Source organism: Hakea prostrata, chromosome 7 (genome assembly GCF_041222555.1).
Source record: "Hakea prostrata isolate BN-2017 chromosome 7, UWA_Hpros_2, whole genome shotgun sequence".
NCBI lineage: Eukaryota > Viridiplantae > Streptophyta > Magnoliopsida > Proteales > Proteaceae > Hakea > Hakea prostrata.
Window position 1 is genome coordinate 22,567,767 of NC_142606.1, and position 22,794 is coordinate 22,590,560.

At 37.8% G+C, this 22,794-nt stretch overlaps 2 protein-coding genes across 4 annotated transcripts; both read left to right on the forward strand.

The window, feature by feature from the left end:
* Positions 1 to 5,505: 5,505 nt before the first annotated feature.
* Positions 5,506 to 12,224, forward strand: ACR11 (uridylyltransferase-like protein). The gene is made up of 10 exons (XM_089161496.1): positions 5,506 to 5,971; positions 7,174 to 7,228; positions 7,302 to 7,427; positions 8,785 to 8,879; positions 10,006 to 10,090; positions 10,222 to 10,281; positions 10,941 to 10,996; positions 11,335 to 11,440; positions 11,542 to 11,610; positions 11,695 to 12,224. Exons 1-10 carry the CDS (start codon positions 5,832 to 5,834, stop codon positions 11,755 to 11,757), a joined length of 855 nt encoding a protein of 284 aa, XP_089017622.1. The 5' UTR covers positions 5,506 to 5,831; the 3' UTR covers positions 11,758 to 12,224.
* A 2,353-nt stretch (positions 12,225 to 14,577) lies between these two features.
* On the forward strand, positions 14,578 to 22,052 carry EMS1 (Leucine-rich repeat transmembrane protein kinase). 3 transcript variants are annotated; one of them, XM_089164213.1, is made up of 4 exons: positions 14,578 to 14,659; positions 14,820 to 14,854; positions 16,745 to 16,829; positions 17,580 to 22,052. In XM_089164213.1, the coding sequence occupies exon 4, from the start codon at positions 17,784 to 17,786 to the stop codon at positions 21,666 to 21,668; it is 3,885 nt and encodes a 1,294-aa protein (XP_089020339.1). In that variant the 5' UTR covers positions 14,578 to 14,659; positions 14,820 to 14,854; positions 16,745 to 16,829; positions 17,580 to 17,783; the 3' UTR covers positions 21,669 to 22,052. The 3 variants fall into 3 exon arrangements, with proteins under 3 accessions (XP_089020339.1, XP_089020341.1, XP_089020340.1); XM_089164215.1 differs by lacking the exon at positions 14,578 to 14,659 and having other exon boundaries at positions 14,761 to 14,854; XM_089164214.1 differs by lacking the exons at positions 14,578 to 14,659; positions 14,820 to 14,854 and adding an exon at positions 15,492 to 15,996.
* The last annotated feature ends 742 nt before the right edge of the window (positions 22,053 to 22,794 follow it).

The following is a 22,794-nucleotide window of genomic DNA, read 5'->3' on the forward strand; positions in this document are numbered from 1 at the left end:
ATATGAAATTCCGCTTGATCGACACAAACAATGTAATCGTCTGCAATAACGAAGCCAAATGTACACGCGTAAACGTCAAAGATCAAAGCAAAATAGAGTTAAAATGCAAGAATAAGGAGAGAGATGCGATATATCAGAGATATATCATCAACTTATTGTTGGCCTCGTGTCAAAGAGGGGTGTCATGTCGCCCCACTCTGACATGGTGATATATTTTTGACACTTCAAACCATGATAGTGTGTACACTACTTTTGCCAATGCAAGATTATCGTAAGGCCATTTATTAATGAAGAGGCCGTAGATTCGACATTTTCAATAAATTAACATAAAACACTCTTAAAAAAAAAATTCATGATCAACGATCAAAATCTATTTCAAGAATCAATTTCTTCTGGTAAATGACTTTTTTATTTAATTTTTGTTTTTTGTGTGGCTTAAAAGGTCATTTGTTACACATGACTCCTAAAGCCAAAGAAGACAAGTGACAACATGGGCCAATCAATTTTTTTTCTATATCTTTCTCTCTAAACAAATCATTCACGTATGCCTCTTCTCCTTGATTCTAAGTTTTCAGATTTTTTTTGTACTTTATCACTTGATCAAATGAACAATCTCATGCTAGTCTTGTGACCCCAACAAAACCCTTGCACAATATACGTAATTAAGCAACGTATAATGTGTGACTAGAGTCGTAATGTAATTTTCATTGTGTTCCTAATGTGGTCACTAGCCAATGCACTGGGCAGAGATACCTTACCATTAATAGCAAAGACAGGACACTAAATCGAAAGAAATCGTGGGTTTGAAACTCTGTCCATTTTTCTTTCTTGAATACATGACTGTTTTTTTTTGGTAAATCTATAAATGAGATCTTATTAATCTCATATGAAATGACATTACAACACAAAACCTGAAATAAATAATTATTTTATTATTATTATTTTTTATAGCATATAATATATATATATATTTCCATTGGAGGTAAGAGACCCATGGGAAAGTGGAGTTTCATTTTCTCTTGCTTTATGGTTCCACTTTGTTATCTTTTGAAATTGTACATTTAAGATAACCTTTATAAAATGAGCCAATATCAAGTTGAAAGCTTTATTACTGTTTTTGTGACGTGTCACCTCTTTCGGCATTTGTGATGGATGATATATATGTCGTATTCCTTGTGCTTAATTGTTGTTGTAATTGTTACAACCATTTTTCTAAGGGTTTGGGCTCGACCCATTCTTTAGTCTGGATGACCTTGTCTAATGCATGTATGACATTTAGTCAATTTCCATTCCCAGGTTCGGATCGAACTTGGTGTTTTCATGCATTTATCTTTTGTATTTCTTTCTTTTATTTGATGTGTCCGTGTTTCCTTTCAAAGAAAGTTGAAAACGACCAATAAAATCTAGGCTCGAAGTGAGAATTCTTTTAATTGTAACCAAACCTAATTAATGAGGCTCTTGTTTGGTTTCAATTCTAGAAGGAACACAAGAGGTCAAATCTTCTTCATCCACCTACCTGTCCTCTCTTTCTCCTACTCTTACATATGGCCTGTCGCATGGGTTGGCCTGTATCAACCCAATTGGAACGGTGGAAAGACGAGGGATGACCTGTCTAGGTAGAGAGGATTTGAGTTCAGTAACACAATTAGTTAGGGTTCACATTATTATTTTATGGATTCAAATTAAATGATTGATATCAAATTGATTACCATAAAGAAATTGTACTGATAGAGGATAAAATCATAAAAACTGTTTGGTTTACGTGATTCTACTGAATGTAATTCTTCATACAGTTTTCTAGTTAAAAATCATGTAATTTTCAAAAGTCTAATTCTGTAACAAATCACCTTAATTTCTTTTCTCATACAAGATTTGTGAAATCCCTTTCAAGAAAACCTCTCATTCTCTTCCTTTATGGTAAAAACATCAACATGATGACAAAAGTTAAAATTGAAGTTAAAATTACAAAAATATATACAAAGACATGAAATCACATTTGGATGCAAACGGTTAAGAATGACTAATTATTACCAACAACATACCTATGAAGCACATTTATGAATTTTATTGCATATGCTTTTTCATATGCTTTGGATGAAGTTTGTCAACCACATTATCCTACTTTGGTCTTGCTTTGTCCATTGTCTTCTCATCTTTTTATTCTTGTGTGCTTCCTTTCTTTCCTATCCACTTGTGATCTTGTTTCTTGCTTCGTCCACTATCTTCTTATTTTTTTTACTCTTGTGTGCTTCCTTTCTCTCCTATCTACTGTACTTGTTGTTGTTACTTTACATTGGTGCTGTGTTGTTCTCAACAGTTTGAGATGTCTATACTCTTTACTTCGTATGCGTTTGGTAATGTTTTCGTTCTGAGAAACCAGTTCTTATGCAAAACCGTTTTTTAATGTTTCTGTGCTAAAAGACCGTTCTTTACTTGAAAATGGGAGTTTGATAAATCCGTTCTGAAAATATTTTTAAAACACTAAATAGAATATGTTAGTGCTTTTTTTTTTTGTTGAAAAACAAGTTGGTGTTTGATAAACTTGTTCTAAGGCTTCAATTTGAACCAATTTTATCACTTCTGTTTCTGTTCTTTGGTAAAAACATCTTTTTTATGTTCTACAAAAAGCGTTCTTTAGAACACTTTTCTGACTGGTCCGTTCTTAAAGAACAGAAGAACGAACCGTTTTATCAAACGCCTCTAACCCGTTCTTTTGTTCCCAAAGAACAGAAGAACGCCAGAAACGTTTTTTTAAGAACGTTATCAAACGCGCCCTTCTAGAATGTTTAATTCCTTGTCTGTACCATGAAGATTCTTGCATAGAATGTAAGAGGATTAAATGGTAAATTCACACAGTAGTGTTTGGCTAAAATCTTGAAAATACAAAAACCCGATTTGTTATTTTTATATGAAACCAAATGCCGGAACCATGCTAACCTACGGACCAGGAAGAAAATTTATTTTCATGGTTATCAGTCCATTGGTCACGTGGACAGTTCAGGAACCAAAGGGTTGAAAGGAGGTTTGGTGGGCCTTGGGACGAGGTATTGTGGATGTTGAGTTGATCCAGATTGAAGAATCTTTTATCTTGCTAAGGTGGGACCCACCTTTAATGCCTTTCACCCCAACCCTCATTCCTTTATCTTTGCCCCACCCTCTTAGTCAGATAAAAAACCCTTTTGGGAATGACTGCGATCCTTAACCCTTCCTGTTTCGGAACCCTTCTTGATCATAGGAGACTTCAATGAACTTATTTATGCTAGTGACAAATTTGGTTATTAGTTTAAGCCCTCACCTGCCTTGCCATACTTACAAGCTCTTCCTAAGGATACTAACCTTTTTGAGCTTTTTGGGCCCGGAACCTACTTTACCTAGACTAATAAATAGAAACCTCAAAACTTGTCAAAGAGAAATTAGATAAAATCTTTGCCTCACCATCTTGGATCGGTCTATTCTCTAACAATGTGGTGTCCAAACTCTTGGCAATTGGTTCGGATCATAACCCCATTTCACTCCAGACTGCCCCCCTCCTTGTGTAGGTAAGAAACTCTTTCATTTTCAAAATGCATGGCTCTTCCACCCTAGATCTTTAATCGATGTAACTAAGCATGGAACTCGGCAGCAGACACCTTACCTACTGGTAACTTAGCCAATCTTTCCAAATTCCTTCAAAATTGGAACTAAAAATGTTTTTGGAAATGTGGATAATCTGTTTCTTAGACTCAGTTCCGAGATTGAGGAGTTGTGTTAGGAACAAACTCCTGATCGAACCCTTGTCTCTATGAAACAAACCTCTCTTTCTTGGGCTCTTGATACCAAGGAGGCCTTTTGCTTTCAAAAGTCTAGGTGTTCCTATATTGGTGATGGGGACAAGAATACAAGGTTTTTTCATATGTCAATTACAATTAATTTAACTCTGCCACTTATCACTCCTTCATCTCTATTCCAATATCAGTAACTAATCATTCTGACTCTTGGTTTTCTTTACTCTCGTCCAACGGCAGCTTCACCATAAAAATGGCAGCCCATGCATTAGCAAGAGAAAAATTTCCTACATTAAGGAATGAATTCTCAAAATGGTGGCAATACCTATGGAAAATCCCAATTCATCCCAATTTCAAAATTTTTCTATGGAGACTCCTAAATGTTGGGCTACCTCTCCGAGAGATCTATCCCGTTGGACTTCACAGTCAGAAGTGTGATTACTATGTATGTTTGTATCTCTTGCAGGTGGAAAAAGAGGATTCATGTAGCAGGACCTCTCGGACTGAGGACAGAGCACTGGACATATCCATCCATACTTCACCTCTGCCAAGCACTTCACTCAACCAACCAAATGGATAAGCAAACAAAAAAGTGGTTTCTCTCTATATTTGCAATCACTTATTACTTTATATGGAAGGAAAGAAATCTTACCATTTTCAAAAAAACCCAACCAAACCCGTTAATTGTTCTAAAGGAAATCTCAAAGTGGATTCAAGACTCACACATCTCAACGCTAAGTATTGAACCCACAACCCCACCATCAATACCATCCTCCCGTGCAAACTGTAACCAACTTAGTCCCATGATATGTATGCATCATACTAACAAATCGATTTTACTCTGTGTAGGGATATATAATGAATGGATAGAAAGCGTAGGATGGAGCATGGAGATACATAGTAATGGTCATCTTCAGTACTGCATCAATGGAAAAATTGACAATGCAGGTGTGGTGGATGCGATTTTGGCAGCAATCCAAAAGGGCGTGGAAAAAGTTTGATTAATAAATATTGAGATCAAGGAAATTTGGTGCAACAACTCCAAGCTTTTAACCTTTGTGCCTTTACCCACTAAAACTTGGCCACTTAGTATTATTAATAGTTTAGTTGCAGTGACAACAGCAACAAAAACTATTAACTACTCTATTCTTGAATATCCCATGCTCCAAGAAGTATATATTAATTTAGCTAAGTATGCAGCAAACAACTAGATGATAGGTTGGAACCACAATCTCTACTTTGTAACAATTTTTAAGTTAGTAAATATTTTAGTTCTTATTAAAAAAAAAACCCATAATTTACATATGATATCTCCATACTATTGCAGGATTGTTGGCATCATATTGATAAACATTTTTTAGTGAAAAGATAGTAGAATTCAATTCTTGTTGATGATATATATAATATCCCTATAATTTATATATAAAAAACGTTTTTGTACGAAAAAAAACTGTTATCTTTTATCTATTCATCTATTTATGTATTTATTTTCTTCTGGAGGAAGGAACCCCATTTTCCAGTTGACTTTTTCTGTACTACACGCAAAAAAGAGTGAAAGAATACAGTAGATACTAGATGGTAGATAGTAGATTTGTTTTTTTTCTCTGGGAGACAAGGTAGGTTGAGCCTTGAGAATACGAGTCGACACATCGTATACCATGGTTAGGCAAATACGATAAAATTTGGGACTCATCATCCATATCAACCAAACGCGTCGTTGTTGAGCCAGGGATAATGCAGATGATGGGTTTTGCAGATAATTGCAGCATTTTTACGGTTCGCTTTAAAAGACAGAGATATAGAGATCTTTCATGGCGGATATACCTAGTAGTACCTTCACTTGTCAACTCAAGTGGTTGAACCAACTCCGCGGAGGATTTATGGACATCGTGGCCTTCTCTTCCTTCTGGGTTTCACAGATTGCTCTAGAAAGCTCAGTAATCCATAGAAAAGAAGACACTGAGGCTTCATATCTCTAGATTTGTTTGCTTTTAACAACCCCAATTTTTGTTTCCCCATCCTATACCATTCTTTGGGCTTCTGGGTTTTTGAGATTTTGAGGGGAGGATGGCTACAACTATGGCTGCTGCAAATATCGGTGTTCTTTCTGGTTTGAGAATTGTAGAAAAACGTTTGTTTTCTGTCGGCTTTCCAAGGTGTTTCTTTCAGTTGAATGCCGCTCGATTTCGGGTTCTTCGGAGGGAAAGGTGTATGCCGATCTGAGTTTTAAATCTCTGTTTTCATCTTTCAATTATGTGCTTTAATTTGGATAACTTTACTCCTAATTTGAATTATACCATCATTAATTGCAGTACATTGGATGTATTCTGGATTTCAATGCTCATCAGTATTTTCTCTTTTTGTCTTTTTACCTGTTGTTCTAGTCTTCTGCAGCTAAGTGTTAGCAGGTGTGCTGGATCCATCTCTTCCAATTCTTAAGAAAAAAAGAAAGAGAAAGATCTTTCATGAAGTTCTGTAATTTCCTAAGTTTCTCTTATTCCTAACTTTGTAAGATCAGTGTCACTGAGTTACTTAGGGTTTATGGTTCAAAATGTTTGCCTTGTCTTTTTGGTAAACGCTGTCTGTAATTTTTCTAATTTAGAAGTCATTCTGAAGTAAGAATTCTATTCTTCACTATGGTACCATATCCAACAAGAAGAGAAACAAGTGCTTATATTGTTTTATAGTCATAGTTCTTCACAAAATATTAAAAATCAAAATTGGGGGTTGGGGGGATTTCTTTTCCTGTAGATTGTTTTAGTGCTAAGGTTTATGGACATAATCTTTTGCATAGTTTAGATTTCCTGACTATAATTTCAGATGACTGGTTTTTCTTATGACTATTGCTATGGCCTTCCCCCGTGAGTCTGTAAAACTAAAACTATCTGTTCTTGTTCTTCCCACTGCATTGATTTTTATGAAATTGAATTATGCATTTGGTATCTTCTATAACTAGAATGTGTGAATTTTAATTAATGGAATAGACTGATATGTTTCAAACATGCATGCTTCTCATTTGGTTATTGATCTTGGCTCATTTCTGAGCAGTCTGGACTCTAGATATCTGGAAAATTAATGATTAGATAATTCCAATCTCTATCTTTTTCCTTGCACAGATTATGCAATTAAGATCATTGGTAGAATCAGGCATTAGTAAGCCTTAATGCTTGCAGCTCATCGGGTTGTCAGAATTTTTTGACCTGGTTATTTTTTAGTCAGCAAGACAACCTAGATCCGGTTCATCCTCTGGATGACCAGATAGTTATCTCCTAGTATTATTGTGGATCCTGTGTTTAAGTTACTGCAGCATTCCATATCCTCATTCTTCAGTTTTAAACGGACTCTTGATTCAGATTTCAGGTATTGTCTTATGGTGACTAATGGCCATTTTGGTATTATGTTTCGTCAGGATGTCACCATCTGTACCTGCAAACATTCCGCGTTGTTCTACAACTGCTCTGGAGGTATGGAGCAATCATTAGTCCCGTCTTGTTGGTTCTCTTTGCATTTATACTGTTTGATTCCGTGGATTAACAGGATGGACGTTCTACTGAGACTGATGAAATTCCTACTCCCAAAGTTATAATAGATCAGGATTCAGATCCAAACGCAACTGTTGTAGAGATAACTTTTGGTGATCGCCTTGGAGCTCTTCTTGACACGGTAAATATTATATGATCCCTGGTTATAACTCAGGTCAGTGAGGACTCACTCACCCACCCACCTACCTTCTCTATAGAATAGTTTTTTTCTATCTACAATATTCAAAAAGCGACCCGCCACACCGGGGGCATGAATCTCTTTATGGGCAACAGAGTCGGAGTATTTAAATCTAGCCTTTGTGGTCTAGTTGGCTAGGTGCCTAATCTATCATGTTAAATGGGTTTAACTGTCAACCCTAAGCCACTGAATGCAGTGGATTGTATTCAGGGTGGTAGGTTTTATTCTAAAATACAGAGTTTTTTTAGGAACCCAATCCTACACCCTATTTAAAAGGGTTGAATTGCTAGTCCAGACCACATACTGTTGTACTGAGTTTAGGCTGAGTCAGGGGTTGCTGACCATGGTTGCTGGCATGTGGTAGTAAAGTGGCAGCGGGTCTTGAGATCCTTAGGGTGGTGGGAACCTCTAATTGGTTGTCTGATGCATGAGATGTTATAAATCAACCCGCCAAAGTAATGCTATATTCTACTCATTACCTCAACCTGCATCCCTTTTGGCCTTTCCCCTTGTTAATTTAGAGCCTTAGCCATGCATAATGTTAACTTATGAGATGGTGTCCCTAGAACTTTTTGTGCTTCCTGATGAATAGATTTAATATGGGGTGGGTTTTTTAACACCACTGGATGTGGAGGGTATGACACAACCACCCAAATTTATGCCACATGACTCATTTGACAAGACTAACTTTTTAGAAGGTGTAGCCCCCAGGACTCCCATCTCCTGTAGATTCAAACCAAACAGAGTTTTCTGAGTAGTAAATAAAGCATTAAAAGGGAAAAAACAAGGCTAAAAAAATTTAAAGATTCTATGCGTCGAGAGATAGTATGTCAGAAATACATTAGAAGGTATATGATTGACTCTTGAGTTTGAAATTTGGTGTGGCCAATGTGCACCATTAACTTGATGTCTATTTAGTTGAAATTGCCACACCACCTGGTGGCAAAAGTTGGATTTCTGCTGTAAACAACTGCTGTGGGGAAATATTTCACTTTTTAGATAATGTTCAGGAGATTTCTAGTATTTTTCCTGATTCTTCCATGAGAAACAGTAAATTTAGGTGGAAACTAGGTTCTTGGGGTTGGGATAGAAAACTGTGTTCATCCTTGCTCTTATATTTTTTATCTATTTCTTTTACGATGTTTGATTGTCCCTCAGATGGCCTGAGCTGGTTGATAGATAAGACTTCCTTTCCTCTATCAAGATATATATGCTAACCCTGTTTTAGATGATTATATTCCCAATTCTTTTAACAGTTGTTTCTGTAATATAATTAACTGCATTATTTTGTGGGCTGCAGATGAAGGCACTTAAGAACCTTGGGCTCAATGTCGTTAAGGCAAATGTCTTTTTGGATTCTTCTGGGAAGCATAACAAGTTTTCTATCACTAGAGCGTAAGTTGATTCCTTACCAGTTTTTTGGATTTTTATTCCTTTATTCTTTTTGTGGGTCAACTTTCACCTTGTGCTCATGGATGTTATTTGTGTTGTGCTTTTAACATTTTGGAACCCATAGAGAACATCTCCGACATTTTCAGTTGTATGATATGTCAAAAGAATTTTGTATGTGAGTGTAGCTTTAATATTCTTATATAAAGTCATCTCCCATTTTCTTCCTTTCATGAATTTCCTGTATATTGTACGCGACATGATTTGGTCTGTTATGATTTTAATTTATTTTTTTCTAAAGAAAAAAATTCATGGAATAGTCATGGAATAGAGAATTTCATTTGTCTGTCTTCAAAATAAATTGCCTATTGCTTATCCTTTCTGCTTTTGGGATCTGTTTTCTGCTTGCAAGAAAAACCCTCTTCAACATCGCATGTTGGTGTCCAATGGGACTAAATAAATACTGAACTGGATGGTAACTGAAAAATAACACAGGTGCATCTCACATGGAAGCAGTTGGCTTGAATGTTCTTAATGCCCAAGTAGGAGTAGGGATACTGAATTGGCTGGTAACTGAAAAATAAGACAGTTGCATCTCCAATGCAAGCACTTGGCTTGAAAGTTTCTTAATGCCCAAGGGACATGAATCTTTTTCCTGATGAATAACTGATTAAAGGAATATCTATATCTTAATTTTTTCCATCTGTATTTCCTTTTGGAGAATGTTGGACTAAAAGTTTCTTATCTCCAAGATGTTCATTGATATTCCTGCAATGCATAGACATGATAAGCTAAATGAAAATGTAATGTTTGGTGTTTTTTTGTGTGTGGGGGTGGTAATTTCTTGAGAATGAAGTGTCATTTCATTGTTAGTTTTCAGTTTATGTCACCCTAAAGGGTTGAACTTTTGACTAAAAAAAAGTGCACAAGGCTCCAGCCACTGTGGGGTAGTCATAATATATGCAGCTTTATTACTCCTGCTTCATGGAGAGAGTGTCTCTCATCTTGAACCTGCAATCACTTGGTTGCAATTGAGCAACCTTATTGTTGTGCCAAGGTCTCCTCCCTAGGGTATCTAGCTTTTGACTCTCCATCGTTGTGTTATGTATTCAGTAGTGGGGCTTTTTTATAGTGATACAGGCAGGAAAATTGAGGACCCTGAGTTGCTGGAGGCCATACGCTTAACAATTATCAACAACATGCTCGAGTACCACCCGGTAATTCTTATTTAAGCTCTCTATAACATATTTTCTACGACTTGATAGATCTACCTGTCAAAGGGATTTCACTGGTAGCGTTGTGTAATACCAATTCATCTTCTCACATGTTTGCCTTTGGTATTAACTAGGAATCCAGCGCTCAATTAGCAATGGGAGCAGCCTTTGGAATTGAACCACCAGAGCAAAAGGTCAATTATTTATTTATTTGTTTTTATGTTGAAACCATAACGGGAAAATTATCTTTTTCCCCCTGTGGAATATTATGAGTCTACTACTCTATTCCACCCTTTGGATGAACATGTTTCTACTTTTCATGTGAATAAAGAAAGACGAGTCATACGTGATATTATATGCTGTGTGCATGTAATGTTTCATTCAGGTCATTCCAGCTTTATGTATCATTTTGAAGAGGACCTGTGACAAAGCTGGCCTGCTGGTAACAGTCTTCTGGGAACCAGTCTGGCCTGGTTTGATAAATTGTTTGACTTGTAAATGGTCCCTAAGGAAGTTGGGCTGATCTGAACTCAAAGTGTCCTTTAACCACCCATGTGGGACATGTCTTTGACTGCTTGTAATTTCAGTCCATGAGCTGTTCGATGACTTGTTTGGTTTTTAGAAAACTAGCCTCTAGTTCCTTGGTTTCACCAGAGTATGGTACTGGGCTTTAGACCTGTAAATAATTCAACTTATTAGATTCCCTTAATTGGTAGGATCTTTGGCCTCATGGTCAGGAAAATATTTCTGGTTTTTAGGTAGTCTTACAAGATGTCATGGATAGAGCTGACGACATTTTCTAGGCGGAGAACAATATCTAATTGTCTTTCCTTTATTTATTTATTACATTCAGGTTGACTTGGACATTGCAACCCACATAAACATCTATGATGATGGTCCTGATCGAAGGTATGCATTATAGGATGGGTAAGCATAATGCCCACTATAGTGTAATAAAATCCCAAACCTGTGATCAACTCAATGAACTTAATAAATTTGAATTGCTTTTATTATTGACATGTTAATCAATGTAGCATGTATGTTATCTTGGGCTTGTCATTTAAGTTTAGGTCGTCGCTTCTCCCTTGAACCATGAAATTTGATGGGAACAAGTCCTTTTTCACATGCATGACATGATATAGATAATGGCGTTAACTATTTTACCAAATATAGGCCAGCAAAACAAAGAAAACAGAAAGAAAGAACATATTATTGACTGGAATTGTTTGGTATTTTCTCTTTTGTAGCTTGCTCTGTGTGGAGACTGCTGATCGCCCTGGATTACTAGTAGATCTTGTCAAGGTCATAACTGACATAAATGTTGCAGTTGAATCAGGAGAGTTTGATACTGAGGTAATTCTATAAATCCTTCTTCCCTATCTTCCTTTTTCCATTTTCGGAGGTTTCTTTTTGTTCAAGGTTCTTACTGCGTATCTTCTGATTTTTTCTCGTAGGGGCTTTTGGCAAAAGCAAAGTTCCATGTGAGCTATCGCGGTAAAGCACTCATCAATTCCTTGCAACAGGTAGATCTTTGAAAATTGTTTTAAAGGGTACTTTTTTAGTTATCGTTTGTCAAAAGAATTGACATCAACAGAACCAACTTACAGGTCATTTCTAATAGCTTACGATATTACTTGAGACGGCCAACTACTGAGGAGTCAAGTTTCTGAGACATTTTTTCAATGCCCCCATATTTCATCGAGGGTTACACGATCAAAAGGGTTTGTATTCTTTACGTTGAAACATGGCCCCTGACAAGTTTTGGGGCAAACCTCAACACAACAGTGATGTATCTGAGCATTCTTTGTGCTTCAACATCATAAATATTCAGTGTTAACACTTACAATAACTCATCTGTCAGCTTATTTGTTATAGATGATCTATTTACACTGACTTGTAGTGTATGGTAACACTGTTGTATCAAGTTGATACCTTGAGACTTGTAGTACATGCTGAGATCTCTAGAAAAAGAGCAAGAGCTACAACAACTTCTAAGCGATAGGTAATGTCTGTGTTGTGGAGCAGCTGGAGAAACAAATGAACTCATTCTTGTGCGCTGCGGCCTTGCACTGGCTATGTGGTTTGTTGAGATCTTTGTCAACATGTTGCTAAGAACATATAGTCAAAAGATTGGATATCAAGATAGTCTTCTCTGTTTCTTTGGGAAAATTAGTTTCCAAGGAGGCTATATCCTGGGCTTCAGTTATATTTTGATCTCGAGGTGTTCTTAAACTGATTTACAATGCCTACCTATGTTATCTTATCATTACATCAACATGTTTTGATTTTCTCCACTACCATCGCTTCCATGATCTCCACAGTTTAAAATTGGGCAAGCTCTCTTGGTAGTTTCAAGCTCAACTGTGATGCCTCATGGAACCCTAAATAACAGAAGTGCTTTGGTTTTTTAAATTGAAGTCATCTTGGGGAGACTCTAGTAACTCTATCAAACTTTTATGTTTGTCGATAGAAATTGAGTCGAGATCGGCCATCCATGTGGGCATATGGAAAACAAATTTCAGCCTTTCATGGGGACATAGGCCCACATCTAATGTGGGACCACACCTTATGGAGGATTTGGATAGAGATATTACATAATAGGCGGGATTATGCCCTTGGCCTTGAGGGGATTGGATTTCTTACCTTCTTCTTGGAGATGTTGAAAAAATCATTTATCTTTTGTAACCAGAATGTAATAGTGTTAATTTAAAGCAGTGATTTAAGAATGTTTTGCGGTCCGAAAAGAAAAAAAAAAACCCTTGAACAAGACAAATGATAATTTTTATTAGAACCTTTGAGATTTGATTTAGGTCGTTTTTAATCCCATAAAAAATGATGTTTTGCATAGCCTCGCCTGCTATTAAAAAAGCCAATTTAAGGGCACATCAATTTTTAGATATAAATTTTTATTTTTGTGATAGTATAGCCTTCTCATACTCTCTAAATATCAGTTGATGATCCTAATATATATAAACTAAGGTATGCTTGCAATTATAACATTTTTTTTTACCATCAAAGGATTTTTAGATTTTAAACTTATAGAATCAACCCCTTTGACTCGTCTTAGCACTCAATTCTTATTTCTGGCTTTGACCTTAAGTGTCCAACGAGAAACCTAAAATCTATAGTATGATTTTGTCTTCCTCTCCTTTCCTTTAGATGGGATTTTCAGTTAAGTTAAAATATAAGATACCTTTAATTTAGATGGGATTTTCAGTTAGGGGTTGATTTGTAAAATTAAAATATAAGATACCTTAATTGCTAAAAAAAGAAGTAGTTATAATTACAAGCATATCCCAATTTTTCAGTTGTCGGATCAAAATTTATATATGTAATGCTAATCTTACAAATAGATGGACAATCATAAAACTAAATAATTAAATATATGAATATTTTAGTCAAGGAGGTAAATGCAGAACACCATTTTTTGGGTTAAAAGTTACCTAAGTAAAACTTAGAGTTTAAATGAAATTACTGTAATAAAATTATAAGAGCAAATTGCACTGGCACCCCCACTTTATATTTGAAAAACACACATACCCCAATTCATTGAACACATTAGTCAATTCCGCTAGTGAAACCCTTAACTTATTGTTTATTTTTCTTTAATTCTAAAAATGCCCTTACCAAATTCTGAGGAGAAAAAAATAAAAAAATCCAACTACAATGTCTTCATGTCCAATGCCTTTTCTTTGTTTTTATTTTTTAGTAAATGAGAATAAGATTTCTTGGAAAATAAGTTTAATAGAGAAGGGATAATAATCTTTGTGGTAATATAATTAACAATTCTAACAAAATATAACCTATGTGTTTTTCAAATAGAAAGTGAGGAGGTGTCACTGCTTTAAAGCTTCTATTTTTGGGGTGCCAATGTAATTTGTTCAAATTATAATGATGATAGAGTAACCAACCATTCTAACAGAATAAGACATATGTATTTTTTCAAATAGAAAATGTGGTGTCATTGCTTTAAAGCTTCTATTTTGGGGTGCCAATGCAATTTATTCAAATTATAAGGATATTACTCTAACCATATAATCTCTCTCCCGCTTAAATTTCAACTTTACAGATCCGGTTTTTCGGTAGCAATTGCGATACAGATCCGAAACTCCTAACCCGAATACCCGAGAAAAAACTCAACAAAATCGCAGTATCATGAGACTCACGAGTCACGAGTCACGAAAGTATCAACTGACGTAACGACGTGTGGTCCCTTTCCGAGTTTCCGTTAATGGTATAAGTCTCCAACTGGAGGACGTACGGATATTTAATGGTGAGAGGCCAATCAACGGCGTCGATCTATTTTCCTCTCTTGCAGTTATAATCGTACGGCTTAGGAACATGTACCTCAGGCCTCACGCTTTGCGTGCCCGTTCTTACAAAAGACCCGCGTGATAAAGAGAGAGAGAAATCGAATCTCCCGCTCAGAGACGCAGAGCTGCAGAAAGGCTTAAAATGGAGACTGGGGTTGAAGAAGTTGAGCACTGAACGTCTGAGTCTGGAAGTTCTTTCATGGCGGAATCGTACGGACGTCTCGCTCATAGCTCAAGAGGACCACCACAGCTATTATCTGTAAGATACTTTCCCTAGCCTCTTTATCTACTCTATATTTATTTCTCTGGCGAACTTCTTGCTTTTCATCTACTCGTCTGCTTGCTTCTTAAAGGCGGTTTCGGATTTCGATTGTGTATTGATAAATGACTGTTCTTCACTTCTCTTATTTCGATTGCAGAAGTTTAATGTGTTTCGGAGGTTTCTACTTTGCAGGTTAGTTTTTGGTTTCTGATCGATAGAGCAAGTTTAGCTTTGTTTCTCGCTTTGATGAAAGAGTTGCGTGATCGGTACTCGAATCTTAAGATTTATTTCTGCTAGTTAGCATTGATACTTCTTCCATGCTGCTTTGGTTTTAACCTTACTGTCAAGATTTTTAGTCTAGTGAATTCTATGAGTAGAATAAATTTGAGTAGAGAGATTTTATGACCTCTGATCTTCTTCTCTCTCTGCCTATCCGAGAAATTCTATGAATAAATATGGAAATACAATACGTCCAAGCTTTTTCTCTTCTCGGGATTTAAAAAGGAGAGAAAAAAAAGAAAGCCTAACACCTCTAAAGGAGCTTCAACTTGTTCTTTCCTGTCCAGTTTTATTAAATTATTCTTGTGAGTTTTTGATTGGTTTCTAACACCTCTGAATCTCTATCTCTAGTGAACTCTTTCTTTGATGGTTTTGCTTTGGCATTTTCATTTAATGGCCGAAGTGGAGCGATTCTCGGAGCATTTTCTCGTATTTTTCATTTTCTATCCTCCCACGTGTATAAAGGCACCAACGCGAGGCACTCAACACCTGTTTTTATTCTTCTCTTATAGTTCTTCCTTTTTCCTCTTCTTCCCCCCCACTAGTTTGTCCTCTTCCGTAGTCGGTAGTCGGTACTGGTTGGTTCGTCGTTACATATTACTGCTCTTCTTTGCTTCGTACGCGAGCCAATCTTTTTCGAGCCCAGTGTCTTTAAAAGATCGCGCCCATACGGGGTTCGAAGCTGAGATTTTCCATGTCTCCGTTCACCTTTTATTGCTGAAACTGAGAGTTATAGTTCAACTCAGTTTTTTCCTCTTTCCCTCCTTCCCACCGGATTTTGGCCTCATTAGGTCTTTCCATACATATACATATTTGAAGTTTCACTACTGTTGCTCTGAAATCTTATGTTTTCACGTTACGGTTTTCGCTCCTTTGCTTTTTGACTACTTTCATGGTCTGCGTACGAGTTTGGCTTGAACCAGGTCGTATTAGACCTCACGGAGAGGAATTAGTTAATGGTAGCTCTCTTTGCCCATGTGAGTGAAAGAGGAGAGACGATAATGACCTATTTATTGCGGCCCTTCAGTTGCTTCGCAGAGTGACTAGGTTTGTTGGTTCGTAATTCACTCAAAAAGTTTTCTTTTTAAATTTTGCATTTGGTGTTGTTGATTAATCCTTGCATCCTTTAGCCTTTGGTTCTTTCAAATCCCGAATGTTTGCACTTGTACAATGAGAGGTACATGACACCCAGTCACATGGATACAATTATGGGAAACACAGTGGAGTGATTTCATTTCTGAGGCATTGGATTCCATGCAGTTGGCTCTGAGGGTGTTATGTACCTAATTGTACAAGTACAGGATCCAGACTCAGCGCTTCCTATCAGTAGCTAGGGTGGTGTTTGATCATTGTCATCCCAGTATATGGGAATCCTTTTTTAGTTTTGTAGTCATTTCTTTTAAATGCTTAACTGTTTCTTAATCTTTTATTATAGAGTTTAAAGGTGTATCATGATTTCCTTTACACTTCTAATTACACATACTTTTTTGTTCATGAATTTTTCACTTCCTTCTCTGTTTGTCCTGAATTATCATTGGTTGTTGCTGCTGCTGTGTTATTTCTAATACTCTACTTGGGGTTCATTTCTCACAACATAATAATTCAACTTGAACTATCTAACGAGGTTCAATTGGAAGTTCGTGTGCTTACAATAATTCTTGTATTTTGTTGTTGAGATACTATTTTTTTTCCCGGGGGTAGGGGGAAGGTAAGGGTTGATTATGTACTTATTGAAGCATAATCCTTTGAAGGATACTTTTTGACATAATTCCATGTTCCTTTACCTACCAAATTTACCTGCAGAGAAGCTGATGCAAGATGTTGTGAAATAGCGACTTCCATTATACCTCTGTTACAAGGAAATTGAAGAGTTGCCTTCCAAGTTAAGGTAACCATTTTTTTTGTTTTTGTTTTTATTTTTGTATGTTTATAATAATATAAGCTACTCTTGATTTGAAATCATCTTCCAGTCCTGTACCTCATTTTGTAATCTCTGCCAGAAATATAAAGAGTTTCCATGGAACTAGAAGTATTCTGAATTCTATTTCTAATAGCAGACTATAAATGCACCTAAGATATTCTTTATCTCTATGCAATTTTGGTTGTAATTGAGGTTTTGTACAAGCTGGACCCATTTTTGTCCCGTATGTTGTTTTCAAAAGACAATTTGTAGTATATATCTTCACTTAAAATTCTTTTGAAGTTGTTAGTCTCATCTACTTTGAAATATAGGAAAAATGGATCTATTTGAAATCTATTATGGTTAACCATTGGATTTACTTCCACCATTCATGTAGTGTTAATTCTTGAGTCGTCTGTCTTCTCCCACTCCTAGTGAGACCTGAGAATTACTTTTCCTATCTTTCTGTTTTTTTTTTGGCGGGGGGTGGGGGGAGGGGGTTGTGTTATTTCCACATTAAGGGTAATGTTTGGCTGTAGGAGTACAGGAAATGTACTTACTCTGTATCCTGTTTCTTAAATGTGAAATGGATGAAAACAACTCTCTTGCAAATCTGATGGATTTTGTCATATCCCTATGTGACAAAGAATATAATGTTATCATTGTCAAGACTGCTGCTTCCATGTGCCCCAAAACATGCCGTAGGACTAATGGAAGTTTTTCATTTTACATTTTCAGGCATTTTAATCCATCACATTTAAAATCAACAAGCATCAGTTGGACCTGAAAGCAATATGTGCTACTACAGCGTTATTACGGTGTAGTTGACAATTGACTCTTTGCTATTATCCTGCACCAGATAATCTCTTTCAGTCCAAAGGGTGGGAGTATTGGATTACTAGTTTTCATTGCAGTTTCTTGTTTCACAAAAGCAGGAGGATAATGTCGGCAGTAGCTCTTAGATGGCCAGCTTTTCATAGTCTCACCATCATCATACTCTTTCTACTCCATGTATCCTTCTGTGAGGCACATTCCTTTGGTGATCTTGGGTCATTACATGATCTCAGAAAAGCTCTTTCTGAAAAACAGGAATTAGTAAATAGCTGGTTCATCTCAGCAGTGCCATGCAACTGGTCTGGAATAAGATGTGTAGGTTCCGAAGTTCACCAAATAGACCTCTCATGGTTACCTTTCATGCTTCCTTTTCCAAGCTGCATTGGAGAACTCCGAAATCTGAAACTTCTGAACCTCAGCCATTGTGCCTTTACTGGTCGTATCCCTGATAATTTGTGGAACTTGGAGAATTTAGAGCTGCTGGATTTGAGTGGTAACAGTTTGGTTGGTTCTCTGCCTCCAGTTCTCTCAAACTTGAAAATTCTCAGACAACTTGTGCTAGATGATAACGGCTTGTCTGGCAGTTTGCCTTCTACTGTTGGTTTGCTTGGAAACCTGATTGAACTGTCCATCCATGGAAATTCATTCTCTCAAGCTCTTCCATCAGAACTTGGGAAGCTAAGTAACTTGGAATCTCTGGACCTTAGCATGAATAATTTCTCAGGAAGTCTACCTTCTAGCTTGGGAAATCTTTCCAGGCTTCTGTATTTGGATGCCAGTCGCAACAGATTCACAGGACGGATTTTCTCAGAGATTGGAAATTTGGGGGCACTCTTAACACTTGATCTCTCTTCGAACCTGCTGAATGGACCTATACCATCAGAAGTTGGCAGATTGACTGGCCTGGAGTATATGAAGTTGGGATACAACAATCTCAATGGGGTATTACCAGTGACTGTTGGCAATATGAGGAATCTGAAGCACCTTGATATTTGTGGTTGCAGACTCACAGGAAGGTTTCCCGATGAAATCTCTAAACTGAAAAGCTTAACATTCTTAAATATAGAGTGGAACAATTTTGAGGGTGACCTTCCTGTGGGCCTTGGTGAGCTCACAGATCTGGTTATTCTTTTTGCAAATCATGCAGGGTTTAGTGGATTGATACCCGGTCAGTTGGGTAACTGCAAGAAGCTTTTCGATCTAGATCTATCCTTCAACTCTTTTTCTGGTCCATTGCCAGAGGGTCTAGCTGGAATTGAATCAATTGGTACATTTTCTGCTACTTCAAATAATTTATCAGGGCCAATCCCTTCTTGGATTTCCAACTGGAAAAGTGTGAACTCGATTACATTAGAAAAGAACTCTTTTACTGAATCTCTACCACCATTGAAGTTGCCATATCTAACCACTTTCAAGGTTAGTTCAAACAAGCTTTCTGGTGAAATTCCACCAAAAATATGTGAGGGCAATTCTCTGACCACCCTCTGGCTCTCTGAGAATGAATTCACAGGAGATATTGATGACTCATTCAGGGGATGTTTGAACCTCTCTGATTTGGCGCTGATTGGGAACAAACTGCATAGGGAGATACCAGGTTATTTAATGGAGCTGCCCTTGGTTACTCTCCAATTGTCAAACAATAAGTTTTCTGGTGAACTTCCTCAGCAACTTTGGGATTCAGAGACCATTATGGAGATAGCGCTTGACAACAATCTTCTTGAGGGTCAGATTCCAGAGGCCATTGGTAGGATCTCCACTCTAGAGGTCCTGCTATTGGATAATAATCTTTTTGAAGGTCTCATACCAAGTTCAATTGGTAAGCTGAAAAACCTGACTAATCTGTCACTACATGGGAACAGGTTCACTGGAGGAATCCCAACAGAGATTTTTGACTGTACAAATTTAATATCTTTGGACCTGGGTTCGAACAGACTTACAGGTCCAATTTCCAAAACGATATCCCAGCTGAAACTGCTTGACAATCTGGTGCTATCTCATAACCATCTATCTGGTCCTATTCCTGATGAGATATGTTCTGGTTTTCAAAATGTACCATTACCGGATTCAGAGTTCACACAGCACTATGGCATGTTAGATCTGTCCTATAACAAACTTATGGGTCCCATTCCAGAAGCAATTAAGCAGTGCAGTGTTTTAAGTGAATTACTTTTACAAGGAAACAGGCTTAATGGAAGCATCCCCCATGGTGTTGTTGCTTTGGAAAACTTATCTCAGCTTGATCTATCATTCAATTATCTTACAGGTCCTGCTCTACCATCATTCCTTGAACTAAGAAACCTTCAGGCTCTTCTGCTTTCACATAATCAGTTAACTGGTTCAATACCTGACAAGCTTGGGTATATGATGCCTAGCTTAACGAAGCTTGATTTGTCCAAAAACTTGCTCATTGGTCCCTTGCCATCATCCATCTTCAGTATGGGAAGGCTGACCTACATAGATGTTAGCCTAAATTCCCTATCAGGAGGCATCTCAGTCACTGGAAGTAATGTTAAAATGAGCTCTCTTTTGTTTCTGAATGCCAGCAACAACCTCTTTTCTGGCATTCTACCTGATGCAATCTCCAATTTGACCACCCTTTCTTCCTTGGATATTCATAAAAATATTTTCACTGGGAGCTTGCCTCCATCACTTTCCAGCCTTGCTTCACTAACATACCTTGATGTCTCATCCAACAATTTTCGAGGATGGTTTCCCTGTGATATCTGTGGCATAGCAGGCCTTGAATTTGTCAATTTTTCGGGCAACCAGTTCAAAGGGTATGTCCCAGAAAGTTGTGCCATTGCTAAATCATGTATGTCTGCTGGTCCCATCTTCCCTTCTTTGAGACACTACCCACCTGTAACAGCTCTTACGGCGGCTTCAATGTTGGGAATTGTCCTTGGTGCAATTCTTAGTTTCCTTGTCTTGCTCTGTTTTCTGCTCAGGTGGAGGATGCTGCGACAAGAAGCTGGAACTCTTTCTGAAGGCAAAACCAATCCTCTAAATGAAGTTAAGCCAGCCACCATTGATGAGCTTCTGGGAAACAAACCAAAGGAGCCACTGAGCATCAACATCGCAACTTTTGAGCACTCTTTGCAACGTTTGAACCCTGCTGATATCTTATCATCCACAGAAAATTTCAGCAAGACTCATATCATTGGTGACGGTGGGTTTGGCACAGTGTACAAGGCATTACTACCACAAGGTCGAACCATTGCTGTCAAACGTCTGAATGGGGGCCATTTCCAAGGTGACCGTGAGTTCTTGGCCGAGATGGAGACAATAGGAAAGGTCAATCATGAGAACTTGATTCCATTGCTGGGTTACTGTGTATATGGGGATGAGAGGTTCCTGATTTATGAATATATGGAGAATGGCAGCCTTGATGTTTGGTTGAGGAACCTGGCAGATGCAGTGGAGGCCCTTGACTGGCCAACTCGGTTTAAAATTTGTCTGGGCTCAGCAAGGGGACTTGCTTTTCTGCATCATGGGTTTGTTCCCCACATCATTCACAGGGACATAAAGTCAAGCAACATATTGTTGGACAGCAAATTTGAGCCACGTGTGTCTGACTTCGGCCTTGCACGGATTATTAGTGCGTGTGAGAGCCATGTGAGTACTGTTCTTGCTGGGACATTTGGATACATACCTCCTGAGTATGGGCAGACCATGGTGGCGACAACCAAAGGGGATGTTTATAGCTTTGGGGTGGTAATGCTGGAGCTGCTTACTGGTAGAGCTCCAACTGGGCAGGCAGATGTTGAGGGTGGCAATCTGGTAGGATGGGTAAGATGGATGATGGCAAATGGGAGGGAGGATGAAGTGTTGGATCCTTGCATTGAATGTTTGCACCAATGGAAGGATCAGATGAAGCATGTGCTTGCCATTGCCAGGGCATGCACCGCTGATGAGCCACGGAGGAGACCAACCATGTTTGAATTGGTGAAGTTATTAAAGGAGGTCAATACAACTGAGAATGCTTTTGGAGTTTGAATCCTATACGGTTCTTTGGAAGCTGCATCAGAAGGTAGAGCCAGTAGTGTTGAAACCAGGAAACAAGTGGGTTTGAAGGTCTGTAAACCATGTGAGCAGCAAATGTGCAACAGCAGGGGTAAGATTTTACGACATATATATGATGTGTTTCAATAGGAAAATATAGACGACCAGAAAAAAAAAACGTATGATATGAAAATATAGACTGCATGCTTAGCTGTTTTCTGTGGAGGACGAATTAACTGCATATCTCAGTCTCTTTTTGTCTACCTTTTCACTTAGTGGCAAACTAACTTTTAGTTCATTTTTTTGGATGAATAACTTTTAGTTAATTGTCTGTGCCACATATGACAATGAAAAAGCCAGGTAGATGCCACATTTCAGTTTCCCCTCTTTTTTGTCTGAGAAAAAGTTCGACTCTTCTTGCTTTCCTTGGAATACAGATCTTCTACGTCCAGTTTTCTTATCCTTCCTTGTGTAGGCTGTTTGATACCACATCCAATTTTGAATGTACATAAAAGTAGGGCTGCGCTGGGCTGGGCTAGGCTTTTGCAATCTCAAGCCCAACCCTATATATTCTAATCTAAGCCCATTCTCGCTCTGACCCTAATTCAGGGCCAAGGATTAGTATCTGTAACCCTAAGCCATACAGGGCCTAGCCAAGCTTATTCCCTGGCCCTGGCCTTGTGCCTAGCCTTGATTGGACCTAGCCTTGATCGGCCTTATACTTGGCCTTGTCCCTGGCCCTGATTGGCTTATCTTTTTTCCTATTCCTAGTTCATTAAGATCAAACATCATGGACAAAATTAGGGTCATAATCAGGGTTAGGATTAGGGCAAAAAATCAGGGATGGGTCGGGACAAGCCCGGTGGGCCAAAGAGTAATCCCAAGCCCGCCCTTGGCCTTAGTCAGAGCCATAATATTTTGGTTTTAACTCGCCCTCAAGGCCAAAATCTTGAGTCCAAGCCCTATTCGGGCTCAGGGTGGGCATAGAGCAGGTCAAGGCCGTCAAGGCCAAACTTGCACCCCTACATAAAAGTGTAAAACCACAACTTAAAAGTTTTTAAATCCACACTGAGGGATTTTAGGATGTGGTTTTATGCATATGTAAAATCTGATGGTGTGG